Source organism: Schistocerca cancellata, chromosome 11, assembly GCF_023864275.1.
Source record: "Schistocerca cancellata isolate TAMUIC-IGC-003103 chromosome 11, iqSchCanc2.1, whole genome shotgun sequence".
In the NCBI taxonomy this organism is placed as follows: domain Eukaryota; kingdom Metazoa; phylum Arthropoda; class Insecta; order Orthoptera; family Acrididae; genus Schistocerca; species Schistocerca cancellata.
In genome coordinates, this window is record NC_064636.1 from 170,710,353 (window position 1) to 170,737,060 (window position 26,708).

A 26,708-nucleotide genomic window follows, 5' to 3' on the forward strand; every position below is an offset into this window, starting at 1 on the left:
GAAAGCGTTTCTGAAGAAGAGAAATTTGTTAACATCGAGTATAGATTTAAGTATCAGGAAGTCGTTTCTGAAAGTATTTGTATGGAGTGTGGCCATGTATGGAAGTGAAACGTGGACAGTAAATAGTTTGGACAAGAAGAGAATAGAAGCTTTCGAAATGTGGTGCTACAGAAAAATGCTGAAGATTAGATGGGTAGATCACATAACTAATGAGGAGGTATTGAATAGAATTAGGGAGAAGAGAAGTTTGTGGCGCAACTTGACAAGAAGAAGGGATCGGGTGGTAGGGCATGATCTGAGGCATCAAGGGATCACCAATTTAGTATTGGAGGGCAGAGTGGAGGGTAATCGTAGAGGGAGACCAAGAGATGAATACACTAAGCAGATTCAGAAGGACATAGGTTGCAGTACGTACTGGGAGATGAAGAAGCTTGCACAGGATAGAGTAGCATGGAGGGCTGCATCAAAGCAATCTCTGGACTGTAGACAACAACAACAACATTGAGGAACCGCATACGAATGAAGAATCGTGTTCTGACATGTAGTGAAGAATAATCCGGGTATTTAGTTTGGTCAGCTGTGCATATTGGTTTAACTATATTTTTTTCCTTTGAAATACTATCCAATCCATTAAATTCATAAAAATTAGTTCCAACTGAGATACCTTATATAGCCACTCATGTGTTGGAACTGTAAGCCCACCGCGAGATAGAAATTCAATGCAATCATAATTTTCATTTGTTGGAGGCCTTAAAATATCACCAGAAGGCGTTCCCAGTGTGTTGTCACAGTTCTTTGCACGATTTGCAATGTAGCCAGCTAGGTAACGGAATCCTTCGGCAGAGCAGGATTTTGGAACATATATAGTATTCGAACATTATGAATTACCTCCATGAAAACGGTCTCTTGACACACAGTCAACATGGGTTTAGAAAACGTCCTTCCTGTGAAACACAACTAGCTCTTTATTCACATGAAGTGTTGAGTGCTATTGACAAGGGATTTCAGATCGATTCCGTATTTCTGGATTTCCGGAAGGCTTTTGACACTGTACCACACAAGCGGCTCGTAGTGAAATTGCGTGCTTATGGAATATCGTCTCAGTTATGTGACTGGGTTTGTGATTTCCTGTCAGAGGGGTCACAATTCGTTGTAATTCACGGAAAGTCATCGAGTAAAACGGAAGTGATTTCTGGCGTTCCCCAAAGAAGTGTTATAGGCCCTTTGCTGTTCCTTATCTATATGAACGATTTGGGAGACAATCTGAGCAGCCATCTTTGGTTGTTTGCAGATGACGCTGTCGTTTATCGACTAATAAAGTCATCAGAAGATCAAAACAAACTGCAAAACGATTTAGTAAAGATATCTGAATGGTGCGAAAAGTGGCAGTTGACCCTAAATAACGAAAGGTGAGAGATCATTGACATGAGTGCTAAAAGGAACTCGTTAAACTTTGGTTACACGATAAATCAGTCTAATGTAAAAGCCGTTAATTCAACTAATTTCTTAGGTATTAGAATTAAGAGCAACTTACATTGGTAGGAACACATAGACAATGTTGTGGGGAAGGCTAACAGAAGACTGCGTTTTATGGTCAGGACACTTAGAAAACGTAACAGACCTGCTAAGGAGACAGCCTACACTACGCTTGTCCGTCCTCTTTTAGAATACTGCTGCGCGGTGTGGGATCCTTACCAGGTGGGACTGACGGAGTACAAAGGAAGGCAGCACGTTTTGTATTATCGCGAAATATAGTGTCACAGAAATGATACAGGATTTGGGCTGGACATCATTAAAAGAAAGGTGTTTTTCGGTGCGACGGAATCTTCTCACGAAATTCTAGTCACCAACTTTCTCCTCCGAATGCGAAAATGTTTTGTTGACACAGATCTACACAGGTAGGAACGATCACCACAATAAACTAAGGGAAATCAGAGCTCGTACGGAAAGATGTAGGTGTTCATTCTTCCCGCGCGCTGTACGAGGCTGGAATAATAGAGGATTGTGAAGGTGGTTCGATGAACCCTCTGCCAGGCACTTAGATGTGAGTTGCAGAGTATCCATGTAGATGTAGATCCCTCTTTGAGAGCAGATTCTTCTCGTGCAGGTTAAAGAGGAAAATTAATATCTTGTAGCTTTTTTTCACCTTCTATCATTTGCAGTGCTTCGCTCATGTCGGGAAAAATTCCTGTGACCAGATGTGACGTTAAAAACCCGTTACACTCATCTGCCTCTACGAATGTGTCACTCGACAGAGGAATATCATGAGAATTGTGTCCCGGCAGTAACAGCCGTAATCGATATGTTACTTCTGATGGAGAAGGGTTCAAACGCAAATGACCGATTGCTCTGATCTGCGAGAAAAAATTTTTCCAGTATATCCTAGTTCAATCTTGGAGTTAAAAAATGTGTCATTTGTAGTGGCTGAAGGTCTGAAAACAGTCCAAATAATGACCGAACAGTTCTCATTATGCCTTTCTGGAGTGGGAGCAAGTGATTTGTATTGCCTATGAGCATTTTTTCGGCGCACGTGTACAGTTCTCTTAATATTCTTTCTTGAACATCCTTATGTATCCCATAACCACATGATAACGCATTCTTGTTGTATATCCGAGCATGAGGAATGTCAAATGCGTTGTTTGCTAACTGAAAAAAATTTGCTGCTTCCTCTCCTTCAGGCATTAGGTACTTTACGGCTTTACCTGCAGTACTCGAAAAAAGTTGCATTGCCAAATAAACCCTCTGAAGTTCAAACTGGTTCAAATGGCTGTGAGCACTATGGGACTTAACATCTGAGGTAATCAGTCCCCTAGAGCTTAGAACTAGTTAAACCTAACTAACCTAAGGACATCACACTCATTCATGCCTGAGGCAGGATTCGAACCTGCGACCGTAGCGGTCGTGCAGTTCCCCTTTGAAGCTCTCTCCCCTTAACACCGAGGTGAAGCTGTGACAGTTTAGGACACGACTTCATTTCACTCCTATCTAATGCGAGCAGTCTTTCTATAATAGATTTGTTAACAATTTTCCCACTTGGAAGCTTTAGTCCGTCATCCAGAAAGCGGTTCCTCGTTAATTTAAACGAATGTGGAACATGTGAAAACACCCAGATTCGTTTCTTTTCATACTGCGGACTGGAAAAGCAGGAATTTGTTTTTATCACATTAAAATCTTTCCACACAGATCGATTTGTTGTTCCGAGGTCGCACACAACCGCAACATCTTGTACAGAGCAGGCAAAACTGTTTAACCGTTCAGCTGTTATTTGTGTGTCAAAATCATAGTGAATGGGTTGCTTGCATCCAGAAAACAAACGATGTACCATAACAAATAGCACGTTACTGTGTGGCTCTACAACAAAATCTTCAAAAGGATCATAGGTAATACTGCTGTCTACATTCATTTCGTTGAATGATAGCGCACTCACACATCACTCACACTCACACACACACACACACACACACACACACACACACACACACACACACGTTCGGTTTTTTGTCAATACGGATGAGTGGACTTTCTTTAGTTGCAAAACATCTGTGAGTACACCAGGAAAGCATCTGAAAAAGCGTGACGTCCATCTCTTAACTGTTGACAGTCCTGGAAGTGGGAAATCGACCTGATTCCTTAAAAACAAATAACACTTCCTAGACACAGCAGGGAGTGTAACCGCTTTACAAATATCTTCCCTTTGCCACTTTGCTCGTTTATTTCCACTGAACAAGCAGTTTATCTCTTTTTTTTTAAAAACAGTTAGCCTGATATTTGAGTCATTTTCTCCTGCACTTGCTTCTTTTTACAGTTTTGTTGATATTTTATTTTCTCACCACAAGCTTTCACTTCGAGTTTCAAGCACTTCTCACTATACATGAGGTTTGAACACACAGCTGTCAGTCTGTGGTTCCTGTATTGTAATTCTTCTCTACGTTTACAGACTCCAGTGATCTGTTTACTATCAGTGTCACAGTCATCTGTCGCTGTTGACTGGTCTATTTTTCTTTTTTTTCGCAGATGCAGTAGCCAGGTGCTCAGTTGCATTTTTCATTGTCTTCCTTGCCTGCAACCTGTCTGCCCTATTCGGAGAAACTGTGTCAGCAGCGCGTCAGTTTCCAGTAACACTGGGAACACTTGCAGGTATATTTACACTCGGCAATGCGTCTGGTCCATGTGTTTTCTTCGGCGGTAGATTAAGGAGTTCTGCTCGAAAGTCACGGAGGTAATCATCTGATGCAAAGCTGGTACTTTTTGCCGATGATACAAGTATAGCTATCATACCCGACAGACAAGAATTAACTGGTGAAATTGTAAACGATGTTTTTCAGAAAATCATTAAGTGGTTCTCTGCAAATGGGCTCCCAAAAACTTTGACAGAACACAGTATATACAGATCCACACAGTAAATGGAATGACACCATGAATAAATATAGACTTCGATCAGAAATCGGTAGCTAAGGTAGAATATTCAAAATTTCTAGGTGTATGCATTGATGAGGGGTTGAACTGGAAAAAAACACACTGAGGATATGGTGAAACGTTTGAGTTCAGCTTCTTATGCTGTTAGGGTCATTGCAAATTTTGGCGATATACATCTGAGTGAATTAACTTACCACGCCTATTTTCATTCTCTGCTTTCGTATGGCATCGTATTCTGGCGTACCTCATCATTGAGTAAAAGAGTGTTCATTGCACAAAAGCGTGTAATCAGAATAATTGCTGGAGCTCATCCAAGATCGTCCTGCAGACACTTATTTAAAGAGCTAGAGATCATCACTGTAGCCTCACTATATATATATATATATATATATATATATATATATATATATATATATATATATATATTCACTTATGAAATTTGTTATTAACGAATTCAAAAGTAATAGCAGTGTACATGGCTACAACACTAGGAGAAAGGATGATCTTCACTACTCAAGATTAAATCTAACTTTGGTTCAGAAGGGGGTAAATTATGCTGCCACAAAAGTCTTTGGCCACTTACCTAATAGCATAAAAAGTCTTACAGATAGCCATATAGCATTTAAAAGGAAATTAAAAGAATTTCTTAATGGCAACTCCTTCTATTCATTAGATGAATTTTTGGATATAGTAAGTGGGTAATTTCCCAACCTCCACAAAAAAAATTATTGAGTGTCATGTAATATTTTGTCTAATGTAATATCTTGTATAGACACCTTTTATTAACCTGACACATTCCACATCATTACGAAGTGTCGTATTCATGATCTATGGAACAAGTACTAATCTAATCTAATGTGAAATGTAATGAACTGACAGTTGAAGTCGCAACATTGAAACGATCTTTTCGGTGACACTTATGCACTTTAACGTCTTTTGGGAACGATTGATAAATTATATCCGTGCCTTTTGTGTTTCTGCTGTACGACAGACACACTGTTACACCACACCCAGGCGTTTTAAAGGAAAACTTTTGCAAAACACCGCAACAACACCACAAACTAAAGCAAAACGTCTGAAATTTCCCCTTGGAAAATTAAGAATGACAGTGCTGGAAAAACTCTTACGTTATTTGATACAGAAACTGCTGAGTAAAACTCAACGTACTTAGACAGTTTTATCTTTACTTATGATCATCACTACACTGACATACAATACAGGGTGATTCAAAAAGAATACCACAACTTTAAAAATGTGTATTTAATGAAAGAAACATAATATAACCTTCTGTTATACATCATTACAAAGACTATTTAAAAAGTTTTTTTTTTCACTCAAAAACAAGTTCAGAGATGTTCAATATGGCCCCCTCCAGACACTCGAGCAATATCAACCCGATACTCCAACTCGTTCCACACTCTCTGTAGCATATCAGGCGTAACAGTTTGGATAGCTGCTGTTATTTCTCGTTTCAAATCATCAATGGTGGCTGGGAGAGGTGGCCGAAACACCATATCCTTAACATAGCCCCATAAGAAAAAATCGCAGGGGGTAAGATCAGGGCTTCTTGGAGGCCAGTGATGAAGTGCTCTGTCACGGGCTGCCTGGCGGCCGATCCATCGCCTCGGGTAGTTGACGTTCAGGTTTCATAACTAACCTTTTTGGTAGGACTCTCCATACAGTTGATTGTGGAATTTGCAGATCTCTGCTAGTTCTGCGAGTCGATTTTCCTGGGCTGCGAACAAATGCTTGCTGGATGCGTGCTACATTTTCATCACTCGTTGTCGGCCGTCCAGAACTTTTCCCTTTGCACAAACACCCATTCTCTGTAAACTGTTTATACGAACGTTTAATACACCACCTATCAGGAGGTTTAACACCATACTTCGTTCGAAATGCACGCTGAACAACTGTCGTCGATTCACTTCTGCCGTACTCAATAACACAAAAAGCTTTCTGTTGAGCGGTCGCCATCTTAGCATCAACTGACGCTGACGCCTAGTCAACAGCGCCTCAAGCGAACAAATGTACAACTAAATGAAACTTTATAGCTCCCTTAATTCGCCGACAGATAGTGCTTAGCTCTGCCTTTTGTCGTTGCAGAGTTTTAAATTCCTAAAGTTGTGGTATTCTTTTTGAATCACCCTGTATTTTAGCGCAGCGCAATCTGACTTTCAATAATCTCTACAAAAGAATCGCCTTGACTAAGAATAACGTATACCTTTTATGAATCACTTACCTCACAAAAATCTTTGTTACTCGAACTACTGCAATACAGCGAGCGGCAATGCTGCCAGCTAAATAAAAGTTTCTAACTACTGAAGGCACTAACTACTGATAGGCATGGTTCTCAAATGAAAGATGTTGATGCAGAACAAACAATGTATTTACCTTAATAGTGTTAAAAAGTCATTATTATTATTATTATTCGTGTTTTGCCCTTAAAGAGCGCAGTTGGACTAAACTACATGGTCAATTCCTTTTGCTGCCTTCCTTGCTGCCCAAACTTCCCTCATTCGCTCACTGTTTTTGTGTTTCCGGTCTTCTGCCCATGCTTCTTGTCAGCTTTGTGTCTTGGGCTTCACCTTGATTGCCTTTTTGGTTACCCATATTTCTTTCATCTTCCGGCTGTGATCTCGCTTGCTTTCTTCGGTCCACTTTACGCCTGTTCGTTTGTCACAGTGTATCTCATGTAGTTTACGTTTCTTAATGATGTTTCTGATTTTTATTCTGTCGTTTATTGTGTCTGCTGATATGTGGAGTTGGTTCAGGTCGTTTCTTACCTCTGCCACTCAATTGTTATTTCTAGTGGTTACCAGTCAAAGATTTGTTTGGTCAGTCTGTGTGATGGCATTCTGTATAGGTGTCCATAGAATTGTAGTCTGCGTTTTCTAGTGTTTTCTGTGATTGTCTCTGTATGTTTGTATAGTTCCTCTGTAGGTTTCTTGAGCCATATTCCATTGTTGTTAGTTGCGCCAAATATTTTCCTAAGTATTTTCCGTTGTACTTTTTCTAGTTGTCTGATAGATGTGTGCCCTAGGATTAGTGTGGTCTCTGCTGCATATAGTGCCTCGGGGAGCACCACCGTGTCGGTGGCTTTTTGTGAGATACACCTCTTGTTGCCGTCCAGTGTGGCCGTGCGGTTCTACGCGCTTCAGCTTGGAACCGCGAGACAGCTACGGTCGCAGGTTCGAGTCCTGCCTCGGGCATGAATGTGTGTGATGTCCTTAGGTTAGTTAGGTTTAAGTAGTTCTAAGTTCCAGGGGACTGATGACCTCAGATGTTAAGTCCCATAGTGCTCAGAGCCATTTGAACCATTTGATGATTCCACACTACTTTGTATGCCTTGTGCAGTTTAGGTTTTCTTTCTTCGTTTGAGTCTCTGTTATGTCCACTCATTTGCAGTGTTTCACCGAGGTATTTGACGTTTGCTGTTTTGTAAATCGTGCCGTACTTTGTATTCAGAGATGAGAGTTTCTTTGTGCTCATAATATATGTATCAGTTCATGACATCCAGTCTTACAAATTTCCTTCTTCTGACGGACACACGTCCAGATCGTCCGCTCATAGTAACCTATCTCTGGCACCTCACTCCCCACATCCACCACTGCTGGCGGCTCACCTCCAACAGCCCAACGCCACGCGCTGTTCACGTCCCACCGCCCAACACTACAATGGCGAATAATCCAACAATGAGTCCAACCAGCCACAAACTGCACACAGCGCAGTCAGACTACCATCTGTTCCTAGAAACACCTGGGCGGTCAGCGTCTTCGAGACGATGAAGAAGCCAATGCAGTGGTTAACAAGTCGGGCGGCAGACTTCTGTGAGGCGGGAATTCAAAAACTTGTACAGCGTTGTGACAAGTGTCTCAATATTGACGGAAATTATGTAGAAAAGTAGATTAACGTACAGGCTTTCATGTAAAAATAAAATTATTGGGATATCTTAGCGCGTCTTTTTTTAATTTCAGAACGGTACTTGCTTCAAAAACGCTCCTCTTCTAAGTGAAACTCATTCGCAGTAGCAAATACGAACAACCAAGGGAATGACGACAATGAAAATATTGTGCCTCACCGCGACTCGAACCCGGGTTCTCGGCTTTACGAGAGCGGTCGCCCTTAACCTCACAGCCTGCACTCGTACACACGCAGCGTTAAGCCCACGCAGGGGTCGAGATTTTAACTGAAAGTCGTTGCCAGGTCTCGGCTGATAAATACGATATTGCGGTGCCCGCCTTGTAAAGAGGAAAGATGCGGGGGGGACCATCCCATCGTTCTTCTTAACAACACAGGCACTGCAATATTGTAAAAGAAAAATGAAGTTAAAATCCCACTCAAATGCTCTATCATTACATGTGTTATACAATTTTATGTTATTAGCATCGATTGAAAGATCAAAAAATATTTTACCATCACAGATCTCATAAATTTAGACAACATTGTCGATTGAGTGCAGCGATCTGGTGGTATACTTGGGTTAAAATCAACAGTCGAGATGGCAATAGTGTTTGTTTATCCATCGGTTTCGGTTTATGTGAAAGCCATCTTCAGAATTTTTGGCCCCTGTGGCTGGTGTCGGCCGGTTCTCGTGGTAACACGTTCGTATACTGTGCGATTATACAGTTGACGGTCGTGGTACCACGAGAAAACCGACCGAGCAGCCGCCAGCACCATCCATAGCACTCCGTCTTCAAGCCACAAGAGATCCATCGGGACCGACCGACCGCCGTGTCACCCTCAGATGAGGACGCGGACAGGAGGGGCGTGTGGTCAGCATACCGCTCCCCCGGTGGTTATGACGGGAGGCCGAGTGCACCCCGAAAAATGGCCAGAGCGCGTGGCGGCCCGGATGGTCACCCATCCAAGTGCCGGCCACGCCCGACAGCGCTTAACTTCGGCGATGTTACGGGAACCGTGTATCAACTGCGACAAGGCCGTTGTCTCCGCAAGTGGCCAAAAATTCTGAAAATGTCTTTAACATAAGCCGAAAGGGGGCAAATAAACAAATGCTGTTGGTTCATATTTACTAAGATGGTAACTGTTCTTTCGGACATGTCCGAAAGAACAGATACCATATTAGTAAATATATAGTTAAGGCTCACCGGCCACTTGACCATCTTGATCTTCTATGCGAATGCGCTAACAATGCCCGAACTCTTACGGGAATCGGCAACGCGCCGCGAGTAATGAGTATAATGGGCGGGGGCACTACGAATGTAGTGCGGGACAATACGGTGAGAATGTGGGTTTCGCAGGAGACGTGCCACAGATAAATCCATGCAGTCGCGCTATCCTGTGTGTCCTCGGTGGCTCAGAGGGATAGAGCGTCTGCCATGTAAGCAGGAGATCCCGAGTTCGAGTCCCGGTCAGGGCACAAATTTTCATCTGTCCCCGTTGACGTATATCAACGCCTGTAAGCAGCTAAGGGTGTTCATTTCATTGCTATTGGTTCAAATAGCTCTAAGCACTATGGGACTTACATCCGAGGTCATCACTCCCCTAGAACTTAAAACTAATTACACCTAACCAACCTAAGGACATCACTCACATCCATGCCTGAGGCAGGATTCGAACCTGCGACCGTAGCAGCAGCGCGGTTCCGGACTGAAGCGCCTAGAACCGCTCGGCCAAAACGACCGGCCAAATGCTATTGGGATACCGCCTGTTGCTTGTAACCTAAACATTACGAATCTTGAAACTCCCTGCCAGATTAAAACTGTGTGCCAGACCGAGACTCGAACTCGGGACATTTGCCTTTCGCGGGCAAGTGCTCTACCATCTGAGCTTCCCAAGCACGTCCTACGACCCGTCCCCACAGCTTTAATTCCGCCAGTTCCTCGTCTCCTACTTGTGCGTGGGTAGCTCAGATGGTGGAGCACTTGCCTGCGAAAGGCAAAGGTCCCGAGTTCAAGTCTCGGTGCGGCACGCAGTTTTAATCAGCTAGGAAGTTTCATATCAGCAGCGCAAACGCCGCTGCAGAGTGAAAATTTCATTTCAGAAACATCCCCAAAGCTGTAGTTAAGCCATGTCTCCGCAATATCCTTTCTTCCAGGAGTGCTAAAGTTCAATTCTTTTAACTTCGCGCATGCCCACCCAGGCGCGGGAGATTTCTGCATTCTCAGTTGTACGCACCAAGAGAAGCAGCGCCATTGTATAGTTCGGAAACTTACGTTTAGGGGGGAGCGCGCAGTTTATGAAGTAAAGCCACCACGACCACATTAACCCTTTCGCTGCTACAAAGACGTGCTCCCCGCTTTCCGCGCTGTGCGCGATTTTGTCGTCACTGCACTGCTCGGCTGTGCAGACACATGGTGTTCCGACTGCTTTGACACACTTATCATTCGATTTCACAAAAACTATTTGGCCCACAAATTTGATTTTTGAACATCATCTTGACTGATACCTTCCCCCCATAAATGACTTAATTTTGTTTCGATGTTCAACGCAGTTACTGTGCAGCATTAGATGTAGTACACCATTGCACGAAATTTTGAAGAGTTTGCAGAGGTAAAAGTTGATAGCGTATACTTTCCGTATTGTCGATTTTAGTTGCCACTAGAAATTTCAAAAAATTACGTTCAAACGAATAAAATTCATCAAGTAAGACACTTCGATATTGTTTTAAATAAACAAAATATTAAGCACCAATCAAAGTTTGAACTCAAAACCTTTCGCTTAGCAACCCTACACTTTAATCATTAATTTTTTTAAAATCGTTGTGTTTGGTCGTTGCGGACGTCGCAAGACATCCTGTTCTAAAGTTCGGTGGTTGAGCCTTCGACTCAGTTTTTTTTATTACAGAGGACAACCGGCTCTCCGACCGAACACGCTGAGCTGCCGCTAACACAACTTGTCATTTAATGGATCTTCCGGAGGACTTTAAAATATCACGCAAAACACCGACAGACACTGCTGGTATGATTATGAATTACTCACGTTTGGTCGAAGTACAATAGGAAATAAAGAAGTACCGCTGTTGTTTATTCCGAAAAAGCGGTTCGTGGGAATGACACAAACACCTTTCCTTGCTATCGCCTGAATTAGGAGGCTTATTGCTTGTTTGGTTTAATTAATTAATAGAATATGAAGCAATTGGTATAAAGAATGCTTTTTGCAAACTTTCTATAAAAGAAAGTCTGCTATCGAGACATTGCTTTTGTTCAGTTACTTTATTTATGACTGAACGTTTCTGAAACTGAAGACACTCGTCCGTGCTCTGCACTGCAGTCGAGCTCTGGCAACGTCGTCCTCTGTTCATTGGCTGACTGTGTTTTGTGACGTCAGATGCGCAGAACGAACCTAAACTCGGCCGCCGTCATAAATGACGCGCACTTTAGATCTGCAAGGTACGCAGGAGAGCTCCTGTGAAGTTTTGAAGGTGGGAGACGAGGTACTGGCGGAATTAAAGCTAGGGGGACGGGTCGTGAGTCGTGCTTGGGTAGCTCAGTTGGTAGAGCACTTGCCGCCGAAAGCCCAAGGTCCCGAGTTCGAGTCTCGGTCCGGCACACAGGTTTAATCTGCCAGGAAGTTTCATATCAGCGCACACTCCGCTGCAGAGTGAAAATCTCATTCTGATTACTAATCTTATGTAACTTTATACTAATAAAAGTAACTGAAAAATAAAATAAAACACACAAATTCTAGAACTTCCCACTCCCTTACGCGATGGCCTGTGTGTCTATAAAATCAGAATACTGACGTGTTCGTTAACAGTAATTTGACTAAAGTGGACGCCATTGTATCAACCCTGCGACGCCAGGTGAATAGTTACACTCGCTGATTACTGCCCTGTTCTCATCGCACAGCAAATGGGAGCTGACAAGTAGGAGCGTCGGAGTCTCACAGTATACCCTTTGATCCCTCATCAGATTCTGGCTCCAGCTTTCGAGAAAATGCCTTTGTATGCGTTGTGGTTTGCCGCGAAACTAACGCCTAACCGCGAGGTATTTATTAGCGTTGACGAGGTTGATTTTCCTAATGGTTTATAGTTGTCAGACTGAAAAAATACGACCGCGACACATGCGCCTTCGCACGTTGCCCGTAGTGTTCAGAACTGTTACGCTTTCAATGTCTGTATGACTGCTGTGGTCATAGGGAAGGCAATGGTTATCTACAGGTAAAAAGTAGAAATGGAAGCAAAAATTGAAATATTAGACTTTGTTTTTATTTTCAGTTACCGTTAGAATATAAAATGATATAGATTCTGTAATGATAAAATCTGTTAACAATAAGATCTCAAACACTTACTTCAGTTGTCGATAATTTCACTGTATTTCACGATGCCACAACAATATTCATGTCACGTACATCCTCAACAACAAAATATGAAGGGAGAGCAGCATTGGACACCAGCTGGACCTCTTAATCACTATGCAACCGTTCATACGGTCTCATTATTTGCGAAGTTTCGTCCGTGTCCTAGAGCGACCTTTGGCTGGTTCCCCTTGTAAGAGTACAATGATAAAGGTTTGAATAAGGTTTTAAAAACTGCTCGCAAAACCGTTTCAGTTGACGACGTATTAACTTTTAGTCTAAGACCAAGCATCCTTGCTAACATATTTTTATTTTCAGCCCTCAGAAATGTTTCTCATTGTGTTCTGGAAAAATGAGTTCTGGCATACTCTCTCTCAATCCTGTCGTGTGGTATAATGTTCTGGGATCGTGGAGCTGAGAAAAGAAAATATTTGCTCTACAGATACCAGTTGTCAAATATTACGGTTACCAGCAACCATTAGTATTTCTATACGTACCTCTGGAAATAACCAGTTATTCCGGCAGTTATTTCCATGGAATTCCGATCAGGAATAACTGCCAAGATGTGAAACATAGAAACCGGCCGCTGTGGCCGAGCGGTTCTGGTCGCTTCAGTCCGGAGACATTCGGCGGCTACGGTCGCCGGCTCGAATCCTGCCTCGGGCATGGATGTGTGTGATGTCCTTAGGTCAGTTAGGTTGAAGTAGTTCTAAGTGTAGGGGACTGATGACCTCAGATGTTAAGTCCCATAGTACCTAGAGCCATTTGAGAAACATAGAAATAGATATCCTTGGTGTCGCAAAGTCGCTTAAATCACTTCATAAAAGCAAGGCTTCCGGTACAGATTGTATACCAATCAGGTTGTTCTCAGAGTATGCTGATACAATAGCTCCATATTTAGCAATTATATTCAAACACTCGCTCACAGAAAGATCCGTACCTAAAGGCTGGAAAACTGCCCAAGTCACACCAATACGCAAAAAGGGAAGTAGGAGTAATCCTTTGAATTACAGGCCCACATTACTAATGTCGGTTTGCAGTAGAATTTTGGAACATATGCTGTATTCGAACATTATGAAGTACCTCGGAGAAAACTATTTATCGACACATAGCACGGATTCAGAAATTATCGTTCTTGCGGAACACAAGTAGCTCTTTATACTCATGAAGTAATGAGTGCTATCGAGAGGGGATGTCAAATTAATTCCATACTTTTAGATTTCCAGAAGGCTTTCGACACCGTTCCTCACAAGCGTCTTCTAACCAAACTGCGTGCCCACCGAGTATGGCGTCAGTTGTGCGACTGGATTCGTGATTTCCTGTCAGAGAGGTCAGTTCGTAGTAACAGACGGAAAGTTACCGAGTAAAACAGAAATGATATCCGGCGTTCCCCAAGTAAGTGTCGCAGGCCCCCTGTTGTTCCGCATCTGTATTAACGACGTATGAGACAATCTCAGTAGCCGTCTTAGATTGTTTGCAGATGATGCTGTCTTTTACCCTCTTGTAAAGTTATCAGATGATCAAAACGAATTGCAAAATGATTTACATAAATATGTGTATGGTGCGAAAAGTGGCAATTGATCCTGAATATAGATACATGTGAAGTTATTCACATGAGCACTAAAAGAAATCCACTAAATTTCGATTACGCGATAAGTCACACAAATCTGAATGCTGTAAATTCAACTAAATACTTAGCGATTTCAATTACAAATAATCTTAATTGGAACGATCACATAGATAATATTGTGGGTAGAGCCAACCGAAGACTGAGATACATTGACAGAACATTTAGAAGATGGAACAGGTTTACTAAAGAGACTGCTTACATCACGCTTGTCCTCCCTTTTCTGGAGTATTGCTGTGTGGTGTGGGATCCGCGTCAGATGGGACTGACGGGTGACATCGAAAAAGTACAAAGAAGGGCAGCTCGTTTTGTATTACGGCGACGTATGGGAGATAGTGCCACAGACATGATACGTGAATTGGAGTGGTAATCATTAAAACAAATGCGTTTTTCTTTGCGACGGGATCTTCTCATGAAATTTCAATCACCAGTTTGCGAAAACATTGTTGGCAGCCACCTACATAGGGAGAAATGATCATCGCGATGATATAAGAGAAAGCAGGGCTCGCACAGACAAATGTAAGTGCTCGTTTTTCCCGCGCACCGTTCTAGAGTGGAACGGTAGAGAGACAGCTTGAAGTTGGTGTACTGAACCCTCTGTCAGGCACTTTATTGTGAATAGCAGAGTAATAACGTAGATGTAGATCTTAACGTCATTGTCATTTATTCATGATCAAACAGAGTTAGACCTAACTAGAAGTACATTCGTCGGTAAATAGACAGCACCCAGTATTAGCAGTTACTCACCAGCTGTTTCCGTGGTACTGCGAAGGTAACGTGGTCAGGGCATTCATTATTCGTGGTAAGACAGAGCGAGACCAGAGGGGAGGTAATGGCGTGTGCTCAAGTTGACATAACGGATGACGTGCGCGGAATTGGCTGTTGTCGAAATGCCGGCCCGCGTGGCCAAGCGGTTCTAGGCGCTTCAGTCTGGAACCGCGCGACCGCTACGGTCGCAGGTTCGAATCCTGCCTCGGGCATGGATGTGTGTGGTGTCCTTAGGTTAGTTAGGTTTAAGTAGTTCTAAGTTCTAGGGGACTGATGACCACAGATGTTAAGTCCCATAGTGCTCAGAGCCATTTGAACCATTTTTTGTTGTCGGAATAACTACCTGGCACTGGTGAAACAGGTTATTTCGCCAAAAGTGAGTACTCAATAACCGGTTATTTAATCCAGTTAAGCTATTTTCTGCCACCGCTAGTTCGCTAAAAAGTTCCAGAACGAGATTTTCACTCTGCAGCGGAGTGTGCGCTGATATGAAACTTCCTGGCAGATTAGAACTGTGTGCCGTTGGAAGGTAAGTTTGGAAGGTAGGAGACGAGATAGTGGCAGAAGTAAAGCTGTGAGGACGAGGCGTGAGTCGTGCTTGGGTAGCTCAGTTGGTAGATCACTTGCCCGCGAAAGGCAAAGGTCCCGAGTTCGAGTCTCGGTCCGGCACACAGTTTCAATCTGCCAGGAAGTTTCGCTAAAAAGTTGTTTGCCGATGCCACGCCGCGTGAAGCGAGGCACGCTGCTGTGCGGAAAAGCCGAAAATGAGAATACTCTGTCCACCTCATACACTGAGATGAGCAACGTCATCTGATGCCTCAAAATAAAGTGTCAGATTTCCTTTTACCCGGCGGAGTGCAACAACTAGACTCAACCAATTGTTGGAAATCCCACACAGAAATACTGAGCTTGTGGATAGTATACCACGACGAATACAGGCATGCATCAATGCAAGAGGGCGTGCTACTGGGTATTAGAGGTACCGGTGTGTACAACAATCTGGACGACCACCTCGCTGTATGATGGTACAACATGCAGTGTGTGGTTTTCGTGAGCAATAAAAAGGGTGGAAATGATGTTAATGTTGATCTCTGTTCCAATTTTCTGTACAGGTTTCGGAACTCTCGGAACCGTGGTGGTGCAAGACATTTTTTTTTATGTTTGTGTTTGACTAACGTTGCAGGATCACAGGTTAGTGCAAGACCGAGATAACCCATTGAAAACGTAAAATGCTGTAACCTCAATAAGCGGTGTGACCGCCAGAATGTTGGATGTGAGCATGCATATTTTTCATGCATTGTGTTGCACAGGTGCTGGACAGAACTGTGTGCCTGTTGCACTTGGTCAGTCAGTACACGGATGGGTAATGTTCTTTGTGGATGATGCTGGTGCCGTCGTCTGATCGTGTCCCATATGTGTTCAGTTGGTGAGAGATCTGGTGATGTAGCAGGCCAAGTCAATATGCCGATTCTGCGAGACTGTTGGCTTACAACAGCGGTATGTGAGTCAGCGTTGTCCTGTTGGAGTGCTATTCGTGAATGGCAGCACAGTAGGTCCAATTACCAGAGTGAGGTACAGTTTTGCAGTCAGGGCGCGTGAGACAACCACAAGAGTGATCCTACTGTCACACAAAATGGCACTCCAGGCTGTAACTCAGGTGTAGGTCCAGTGTGCCTAGCATAAAGACAGGTTGATAGCAGGCCGTCGAGTGTCCTCCTTCTGACCAGCACACAGCCAAGGCAGAACCAGCTTTCATCAGAAAGCACAAGTGACCTCCACCCATCTCTACAATGAGCTCTCAATGACACCATTGAAGCCGCAAATGGCGACGGTTTGGTGTCAGCAGAATGCACGCTACAGTGCGTCTAGCTCAGAGCTGTCCTCGAAGTAGCCGATTTGTAATGGTTGGTTGTGTGACTGTGGTGCCAACAACTTCAACTGATGCTCCAGATGTGCTAGAGCCATTTGCTGAACACGATGGTCTCCCCTTCGGTAGTGTCATGTGGCCATCCAGAGCCCAATCTATTTTTGGCCACACATTCTCATGACCACTGCTGCCAGAGTGGCTACATTCCTGCCATGTCTTTCTGTACTATCGCAGAAGGAACGTCCAGCTTTTCGTAGCCCTATTACATGATCTCGTTCAACCTCAGTGAGGTGTTCATAATGGCGTCATTGTCGACTTAAAGTCATTCTTACACCAGCTCAACATTTCCAGTCTAAAATGTAACTAACCGTCACGACCGTTACAACGTGTATTTAAAGCAAACCTGACTTGCATCGCCAACAGCCTTGTCGCAGTGGCTACACCAGTTCCCGTCAGATCACCGGAGTTAAAGCGCTGTCGGGCTGGGCTAGCACTTGGATGGGTGACCATCTGGTCTGCCGCACGCTGTAGGCAAGCGGGGTGCACTCTGCCCTTGAGAGGCAAACTGAGGCGCTACTTGATTGAGGTGTAGCAGCTCCGGTCTCGTAAACTGACATACGGCCATGAGAGCGGTGTGCTGACCACGTGCCCCTCCATATCCCCATCCTGTGATGCGTGTGGGCTGAGGACGACACGGCGCCCGGTCGGTACCGTTGGGCCTCCCAGGGCCTGTTCAGACGGAGTCTGAGTGATTTGCATCCTCATAGTTGCGCTACTAGCGCCACTCTTATGTGACTGGAGCGATGTGTGTATTAGACACCATGTAGGAACACGGCTAACAATTTTCGTTATGTCACACAACTCCATCCTGGTAATGCGATTTCTTCCCGACAGTTTGTACACTCGTGGAAATTGAAATAAGAACACCGTCAATTCATTGTCCCAGGAAGGGGAAACTTTATTGACACATTCCTGGGGTCAGATACATCACATGATCACACTGACAGAACCACAGGCACATAGACCACAGGCAACAGAGCATGCACAATGTCGGCACTAGTACAGTGTATATCCACCTTTCGCAGCAATGCAGGCTGCTATTCTCCCATGGAGACGATCGTAGAGATGCTGGATGTAGTCCTGTGGAACGGCTTGCCATGCCATTTCCACCTGGCGCCTCAGTTGGACCAGCGTTCGTGCTGGACGTGCAGACCGCGTGAGACGACGCTTCATCCAGTCCCAAACATGCTCAATGGGGGACAGATCCGGAGATCTTGCTGGCCAGGGTAGTTGACTTACACCTTCTAGAGCACGTTGGGTGGCACGGGATACATGCGGACGTGCATTGTCCTGTTGGAACAGCAAGTTCCCTTGCCGGTCTAGGAATGGTAGAACGATGGGTTCGATGACGGTTTGGATGTACCGTGCACTATTCAGTGTCCCCTCGACGATCACCAGTGGTGTACGGCCAGTGTAGGAGATCGCTCCCCACACCATGATGCCGGGTGTTGGCCCTGAGTGCCTCGGTCGTATGCAGTCCTGATTGTGGCGCTCACCTGCACGGCGCCAAACACGCATACGACCATCATTGGCACCAAGGCAGAAGCGACTCTCATCGCTGAAGACGACACGTCTCCATTCGTCCCTCCATTCACGCCTGTCGCGACACCACTGGAGGCGGGCTGCACGATGTTGGGGCGTGAGCGGAAGACGGCCTAACGGTGTGCGGGACCGTAGCCCAGCTTCATGGAGACGGTTGCGAATGGTCCTCGCCGATACCCCAGGAGCAACAGTGTCCCTAATTTGCTGGGAAGTGGCGGTGCGGTCCCCTACGGCACTGCGTAGGATCCTACGGTCTTGGCGTGCATCCGTGCGTCGCTGCGGTCCGGTCCCAGGTCGACGGGCACGTGCACCTTCCGCCGACCACTGGCGACAACATCGATGTACTGTGGAGACCTCACGCCCCACGTGTTGAGCAATTCGGCGGTACGTGCACCCGGCCTCCCGCATGGCCACTATACGCCCTCGCTCAAAGTCCGTCAACTGCACATACGGTTCACGTCCACGCTGTCGCGGCATGCTACCAGTGTTAAAGACTGCGATGGAGCTCCGTATGCCACGGCAAACTGGCTGACACTGACGGCGGCGGTGCACAAATGCTGCGCAGCTAGCGCCATTCGACGGCCAACACCGCGGTTCCTGGTGTGTCCGCTGTGCCGTGCGTGTGATCATTGCTTGTACAGCCCTCTCGCAGTGTCCGGAGCAAGTATGGTGGGTCTGACACACCGGTGTCAATGTGTTCTTTTTTCCATTTCCAGGAGTGTATTTGTATATAAGGATAAAAATTGCCCCTGTGAAACAAGCTACTGCTGCTTCTGCAGTACTACTCACCTGCTGTTTTTACCTAACACTTCAACCAAAGCAATTATGTTAACTTCCCACAGAATACAATTACCTGCCCATACGCTGGAGAAGTAAAGATCTCCAGTACAGATCAAGGTCACGTGACACTTGCGACGCTGAGTCCATATACGCAGATAAACTGCAGTAGTAATCACTAACATCATACTCTTACCTCTGTTTTGTATATTTGGACGATGTCTGTCTCAAGTCTACTAACTACCTGCAACATATTTGATGCAGCTGTTACCAAACTACATCTTGTCACCCCAAAAAAGTCATTAATCTAAATGGTCTTCATCACATGCCCACTTAGAAATAGAGAAAGATTACTACAGAGTGTCCCAGAAGAACACTTTTCTTGTGCAGTATAACACGCCACTCTCATCCCTAGATAGTGATGTATGGTATGCATAGGACTTACTTTTACATCTAATATTGTAGTTAGTTGTAAAATGACCCTTAATGTTTATGATATACTGAGGTCATTCCACTTTGCTCATACCGTCGGTGAGACCTCTTATGACCTTAGACATCTTTGAGACTATATGTGACAGCTCTATAATTAGCAAGGAAACACAGTGGAAGGGTATGGTAAAGAAGTGCTACACACGAGGAAAGACCAAATGTAAATGATGAATTTATAACTGTAAAATTGTTTTTTGACGGACTTGATGCGCTCCACTGTGTTTGGGGAAAGTCACACATTGCACTCTGGTTGCCATTGCCTCCAGCAGAAATCTCCAGGATGCCTCCCTGACAAGCCCAATGGGAAATCCTCTTATTGGAATTCAATTTGTGTCATTTGTATTGACACAGTACAGAGTTTGTTTAAAGGTTCTGGTATCTGGTTTTTAATCATTGGAGTCGGTGGTTATATGCTAATTGACAGCAGTCATTGATGACCACCAAGAACAGTGAGTCATGCCAGTAAAATATAGGAAGACCAGTTACTTACTACTGTATCGACACCCTCCCCCCCCCCCCCCCCCAAGAGTCTATGCTGGTATTGTGTCTGTATGAAGTGGGAGTGAGTGTTGGGCAAGCAAACGGTTGTGGTGCTGCAATGGAGAAGTAACTCAATAAGTAATACCCTGTTATCAGTATCATCTCAAAAGCTGTGATAATCTGAGTTTACTTCTGGAACGATTGCATCGTCTTAGTACAATGGATGGCATGTTTACTATGATTCACTCAACATTTCGTGTACACATGGTTGGTCGTCGTCATTTTTGAATATGTTGAGGAGTAATTTGTCTGACTGTAGCAGTTTCCCAGAGCTAACGTTTCTCAGTTAGCCCCTCCCTCCCAAACTTTGGTAGCATATGACCAGTAAGCTTCGTGAATCAGCTCCTGCGTGGCAACATATGGGAGTAGCAATTAACAACAGATTCCAGTCGCAAAATATCGTTGTTTTCCTAAATGTCAAGAGAGAGTAGAAGTCGCTTAGTAAAACACTTGTCTCTTCTTAGTATTGTCCTACGTCAACATTTTGAAAGACTTAATGTTCAAGTAACACTGGAATGTGTATAGAAGTTAAAGAAATGAGGTTTCTGACACTTCTATGGTGATGTCACTGGTCAGGTGCATAATGAGGATATTGAAATAATAAGGTTCAAATGGCTCTAAGCGCTATGGGGTCATCAGTCCCCTAGACTTAGAACTACTTAAACCTAACTAACCTAAAGACAGCACAGGATGGGCGTACCCCCTCCAGAAGATATTCGAACTCGTTCACGCAGATCCGGGAGTAATTTTTTCGTCTTCGGCACGTTACTGTCGGCAGGGAAGTTTATAGAAATAATAAATTGAGCGATAAGCAATCCGCTCTGCTACTCGCAGGCATGTTATGTCGCCAAGGAACACCGTATTCACTTGTAGGCGGTAAGGGATCATGACTATGTGAAGTTTCCAATGTTGATGCTATAGCACATTATAAGAAATACTGCAAAATATTAAAGACTGTAATACGGATGTCAAAGCAAATATATTACAAGGAAAAGATAGTCATATCAGATAACAAAATAAAGACAATATGGGATAAAGTGAAGGAGGAGACCGGTAGAACCAGACATGAAGAGGAACAAATAGCATTAAGAGTAAATGATACATTGGTGACAGATGTGTATAGTGTTGCAGAACTTTTTAACAAACATTTTATAACTGTTACTGAAAAGATGGGGTTGTCAGGTTCGGTAGATGCTGCTATGGATTACCTTAGACCAGACATTTCAAGTAACTTCCATAATATGAATTTGACCCTCACTACCCCAACAGAAATAATGTCCATCATAAAATCTTTAAAATCAAAAACATCTAGTGGGTATGATGAAATATCAACAAAGTTAATTAAAGAATGTGATTCTGAGCTAAGTAACATATTAAGCTATCTGTGTAACCAGTCGTTTATCAGTGGAATATTTCCTGAATGGCTGAAATATGCTGAAGTTAAGCCAATGTTTGAGAAGGGAGATAAAGAAATAGCATCAAATTTCCGTCCAATTTCACTGTTGCCAGCATTCTCAAAAATTTTCGAAAAAGTTATGTACAGTCGTCTTTATAACCATCTTATCTCAAATAACATACTGTCAAAGTCACAGTTTGGATTTCTAAAAGGTTCTGATATTGAGAAGGCTATCTTCACTTACAGTGAAAATGTGCTTAATTCATTAGACAAAAAATTGCAGGCAACTGGTATATTTTGTGATCTGTCAAAGGCATTTGACTGTGTAAATCACAATATCCTTTTAAGTAAACTAGAATATTATAGTGTAACAGGAAATGCTGCAAAATGGTTCAAATCTTATATCTCTGGCAGGAAACAAAGGGTGTTATTAGGAAAGAGACATGTATCAAGCTGTCAGGCATCATCCAACTGGGAACTAATTACATGTGGGGTCCCACAAGGTTCCATTTTGGGGCCCTTACTTTTCCTTCTGTATATCAATGACCTTTCATCAGTAACATTACCAGATGCCAAGTTGGTTTTGTTTGCCGATGATACAAACATTGCAATAAATAGCAAATCAAATGTAGTCTTAGAAAGATCAGCCAATGAAATATTTGTGGACATTAATCACTGGTTCCTAGCCAATTCTTTGTCACTAAACTTTGAAAAAACACACTACAAGCAGTTCAGAACTTGTAAGGGGTGTCCCAAGAGTATATGTCTAACATACGATGACAAGAAGGTAGAAGAAGTGGACAGTGTTAAATTCTTGGGATTACAGCTTGATAATAAATTCAACTGGGAGGAGCACACCACAGAACTACTGAAGCGTCTTAACAAATCTGTTTGCAATGCGAATTTTGTCAGACATAGGGGATATAAAAATGAAAAAGCTGGCATACTATGCTTACTTTCATTCCATAATGTCATATGGGATTATTTTTTGGGGTAATTCATCAAGCCAAGCTAAAGTTTTCCGGGCACAAAAACGTGCAGTAAGAATTATATGTGGTGTGAACTCAAGAACATCCTGCAGAAGCCTGTTTAGGGAACTAGGGATACTAACCACTGCTTCCCAATATATTTATTCCTTAATGAAATTTGTCATTAAAAATATATCACTTTTTCAAACCAACAGCTCAATTCATGGAATCAATACTAGAAATAAGAATAATCTTCACAAGGATTTAAAGTCACTTAGTCTTGTACAAAAAGGTGTGCATTATTCAGGAACACACATTTTCAATAACTTGCCAGCAGCCATAAAAAGCTTAACAACCAATGAAATTCAGTTTAAGAGAAGCCTAAAGGATTTATTGGTGGCCACCTCCTTCTACTCCATTGATGAATTTCTTAGTAAAACCAACTGATTTGTATGTAAGTACAACATAACTTCTGCACAATTTCAGTGCAGTAATGTGTTCACTGAAAATTTCTGTGTCTGTGTGTGATTGTGTGTAAGTATAATCTAACTTCTGCACCATTTCAGTGCAGTAATGTGTTCATTGTAAATAAGTATTACAGTAGTTGTATTACATGTTTATTACCTTATAAATAAATAAAAAACTTTTTTATTTTAAATTCAGTGCATTAGTATTTGTAAAATGACTCTTAGTGTTCATTAAAAAATGACGATCATTCCACTTGGGACCTGTGGAATGGTACATTAGCTTATTTGTTTTAGTTGTAAATATTTGTCATGTATTGTTGTTTTTCTGACATGTTCCACATCCTGGAGGACCTCATCACTACGGATCAATTGGAATGAAAGTAAATCTAATCTAATCTAATCTAACGAACAACATCGTTTCGCCTACCATATTTAAATGCAAAATGCTTTTCTGCTCCCAAACTATTAATTTTTTAGTTACAGGTGACGCTAACTGTAGATTAATAGCATTTGACGTGCAGGTTATGACAAACAGTAGATGGCGAGACATTTAGTGCAAGCGATTTATAAAATAATTTTTAGAACGTTCCACAAAACTGGCCATCACCGAAAATACTACCGGGCACTTCAGTAAAAGCCCCATTAGGGCTGCCTGAAGCCCTTGCTCACTTGCATAATTTAATGGGTCCATATTCTGGATTGTTACTAAGTGACGAAAAAAGATTATTTACAAAAAACTTATCGGCGGCTAGAGTGCTAGTGGAACGCACGTTCGGATTTTTGATGAGCAAGTTGCATATTCTCCCAAAGAAAAAAAAAACTCCTTTAGAACACGAAGACATTGTCATTCAGTACATCTCCTTCTTTTACGACATATTAATCGATAAAGGTAGACCCAAAATCTCCCTTCAGTTGAGTTCTTACCAGGACATAATCGAAAACAGCGCTTTGGAGCATGCTTTCAGAAGCAAAGAGTGGAGCTTCAAGAAGGATGAGGAGAGGTGTTCAAAACCTGTCAACTGTCATTATTGCAAATTTACCTCATAAATCGTTTATTGAGTACTGTAGCTACTGGGGCCATCATTTCTTTATTAAAATGATAAAATTTTTACTTAACTCAAATATGATAATATACCAAAGTTTATGCGTATGGAAATGGAAGAGGATGTAGATGAAGATGAAATGGGAGATACGATACTGCGTGAAGAGTTTGACAGAGCACTGAAAGACCTGAGTCGAAACAAGGCCCGCGGAGTAGACAACATTCCATTGGAACTACTGACGGCCTTGGGAGAGCCAGTCCTGACAAAACTCTACCATCTGGTGAGCAAGATATATGAAACAGGCGAAATACCCTCAGACTTCAAGAAGATTGTAATAATTCCAATCACAAAGAAAGCAGGTGTTGACAGATGTGAAAATTACCGAACAATCAGTTTAATAAGCCACAGCTGCAAAATATTAACACGAATTCTTTACAGACGAAAGGAAAAACTAGTAGAAGCCGACCTCGGGGAAGATCAGTTGGGATTCCGTAGAAATACTGGAACACGTGAGGCAATACTGACCTTATGACTTATCTTAGAAGAAAGATTAAGGAAAGGCAAACCTACGTTTCTAGCATTTGTAGACTTAGAGAAAGCTTTTGACAATGTTGACTGGAATACTCTCTTTCAAATTCTAAAGGTGGCAGGGGTAAAATACAGGGAGCGAAAGGCTATTTACAATTTGTACAGAAACCAGATGGCAGTTATAAGAGTCGAGGGACATGAAAGGGAAGCAGTGGTTGGGAAGGGAGTAAGACAGGGTTGTAGCCTCTCCCCGATGTTATTCAATCTGTATATTGAGCAAGCAGTAAAGGAAACAAAAGGAAAATTCGGGGTAGGTACTAAAATCCATGGAGAAGAAATAAAAACTTTGAGGTTCGCCGATGACATTGTAATTCTGTCAGAGACAGCAAAGGACTTGGAAGAGCAGTTGAATGGAATGGATGGTGTCTTGAAGGGAGGATATAAGATGAACATCAACAAAAGCAAAACGAGGATAATGGAATGTAGTCGAATTAAGTCGGGTGATGCTGAGGAAATTAGATTAGGCACTGAGACACTTAAAGTAGTAAAGGAGTTTTGCTATTTGGGGAGCAAAATAACTGATGATGGTCGAAGTGGAGAGGATATAAAATGTAGACTGGCAATGGCAAGGAAAGCGTTTCTGAAGAAGAGAAATTTGTTAACATCGAGTATAAGCTGTCCCGAAGTTCTTTCTGAAAGTATTTGTATGGAGTGTAGCCATGTATGGAAGTGAAACATGGACGGTAAATAGTTTGGACAAGAAGAGAGTAGAAGCTTTCGAAATGTGGTGCTACAGAAGAATGCTGAAGATTAGATGGGTAGATCACAGAACCAATGAGGAAGTATTGAATAGGATTGGGGAGAAGAGAAGTTTGTGGCACAATTTGACCAGAAGAAGGGATCGGTTGGTAGGACATGTTCTGAGGCATCAAGGGATCACCAATTTAATATTGGAGGGCAGCGGGGAGGGTAAAAATCGTAGGGGGAGACCAAGAGATGAATACACTAAGCAGATTCAGAAGGATGTAGGTTGCAGTAGGTACTGGGAGATGAAGAAGCTTGCACAGGATAGAGTAGCATGGAGAGCTGCATCAAACCAGTCTCAGGACTGCAGACCACAACAACAACAACAACAACAACATGCGTTTCTTATCAGTAGTATTTTTGGTAGTTATTTATTTTATTTTTTTGTAGGTATACAGTTCATTCCAAGCTTGGCATACCAGACCTCTGTCGTGGCAGTGTTTTTTTTTCTGATCCGACAATACGGTGTGTTCTTCGATGTCCATCGCAAGAAATCGCATCCAACGACCGCTCGAAACAAAACTCGGAGCTACCGTGCAGCACTGTTGTGCATCGCTCTGCTCAGCCCGCAGTCTAAACAGGCACCTCGCTATGCTACTGTTCTTATACTTAAAATGTTAATTTAAAGCAGTTGTTCACTAGTTTACTGTGTTATTTAATAAGAAATGCTGCACGTTTTCTCGGATTGTACAAGTGCATTCTTGCATTTAAGATTTTTATTAAAAGCAGTTTTCCACTGGTTTACTGTTTATTAAATAAGAAGTGCTGTATGTTGTGTCGAGTCCTTGTTTCCTGAGACTAGTATCACCTGCCCCCCCCCCCCCCCCCAGTTCAGATCCTGGGTACACCCTTGCATCACAGACATCTATACCCGAAGCAGGATTCGAACCTGTAACCATAGCAGCTGCGCGGTTCGGGACTGAGGCGCGTAGAACCTCTCGGCAACAGCAGCCGGCTAAACAATAAGGGAAATACAGCTATTGTGCTATAGAAGAAATGTAGCTATTAACTGTGTGACTCAGCAAGATAAATAAATGGTTCAAATGGCTCTGAGCACTATGGGACTTAACATCTGAGGTCATCAGTCCCCTAGAACTTAGAACTACTTAAACCTAACTAACCTAAGGACGTCACACACATCCATGCCCGAGGCAGGATTC

General features: G+C 43.0%; 1 protein-coding gene across 2 annotated transcripts in view; it reads left to right on the top strand.

Annotated features, from left to right (window-relative positions):
• Window positions 1-26,708, top strand: part of LOC126108767 (poly [ADP-ribose] polymerase tankyrase-1-like) — a 65,000-nt gene that overhangs the window by 31,331 nt on the left and 6,961 nt on the right. Inside the window, exon 2 of one of the 2 annotated variants that reach the window (XM_049914119.1) lies at window positions 4,015-4,137. The exons of the other annotated variant lie outside the window; for it this stretch is intronic. Coding sequence (XP_049770076.1) covers window positions 4,015-4,137 — 123 coding nt within the window. The remainder of the gene's footprint in view (window positions 1-4,014; window positions 4,138-26,708) is intronic. 2 annotated transcript variants of the gene reach the window in all.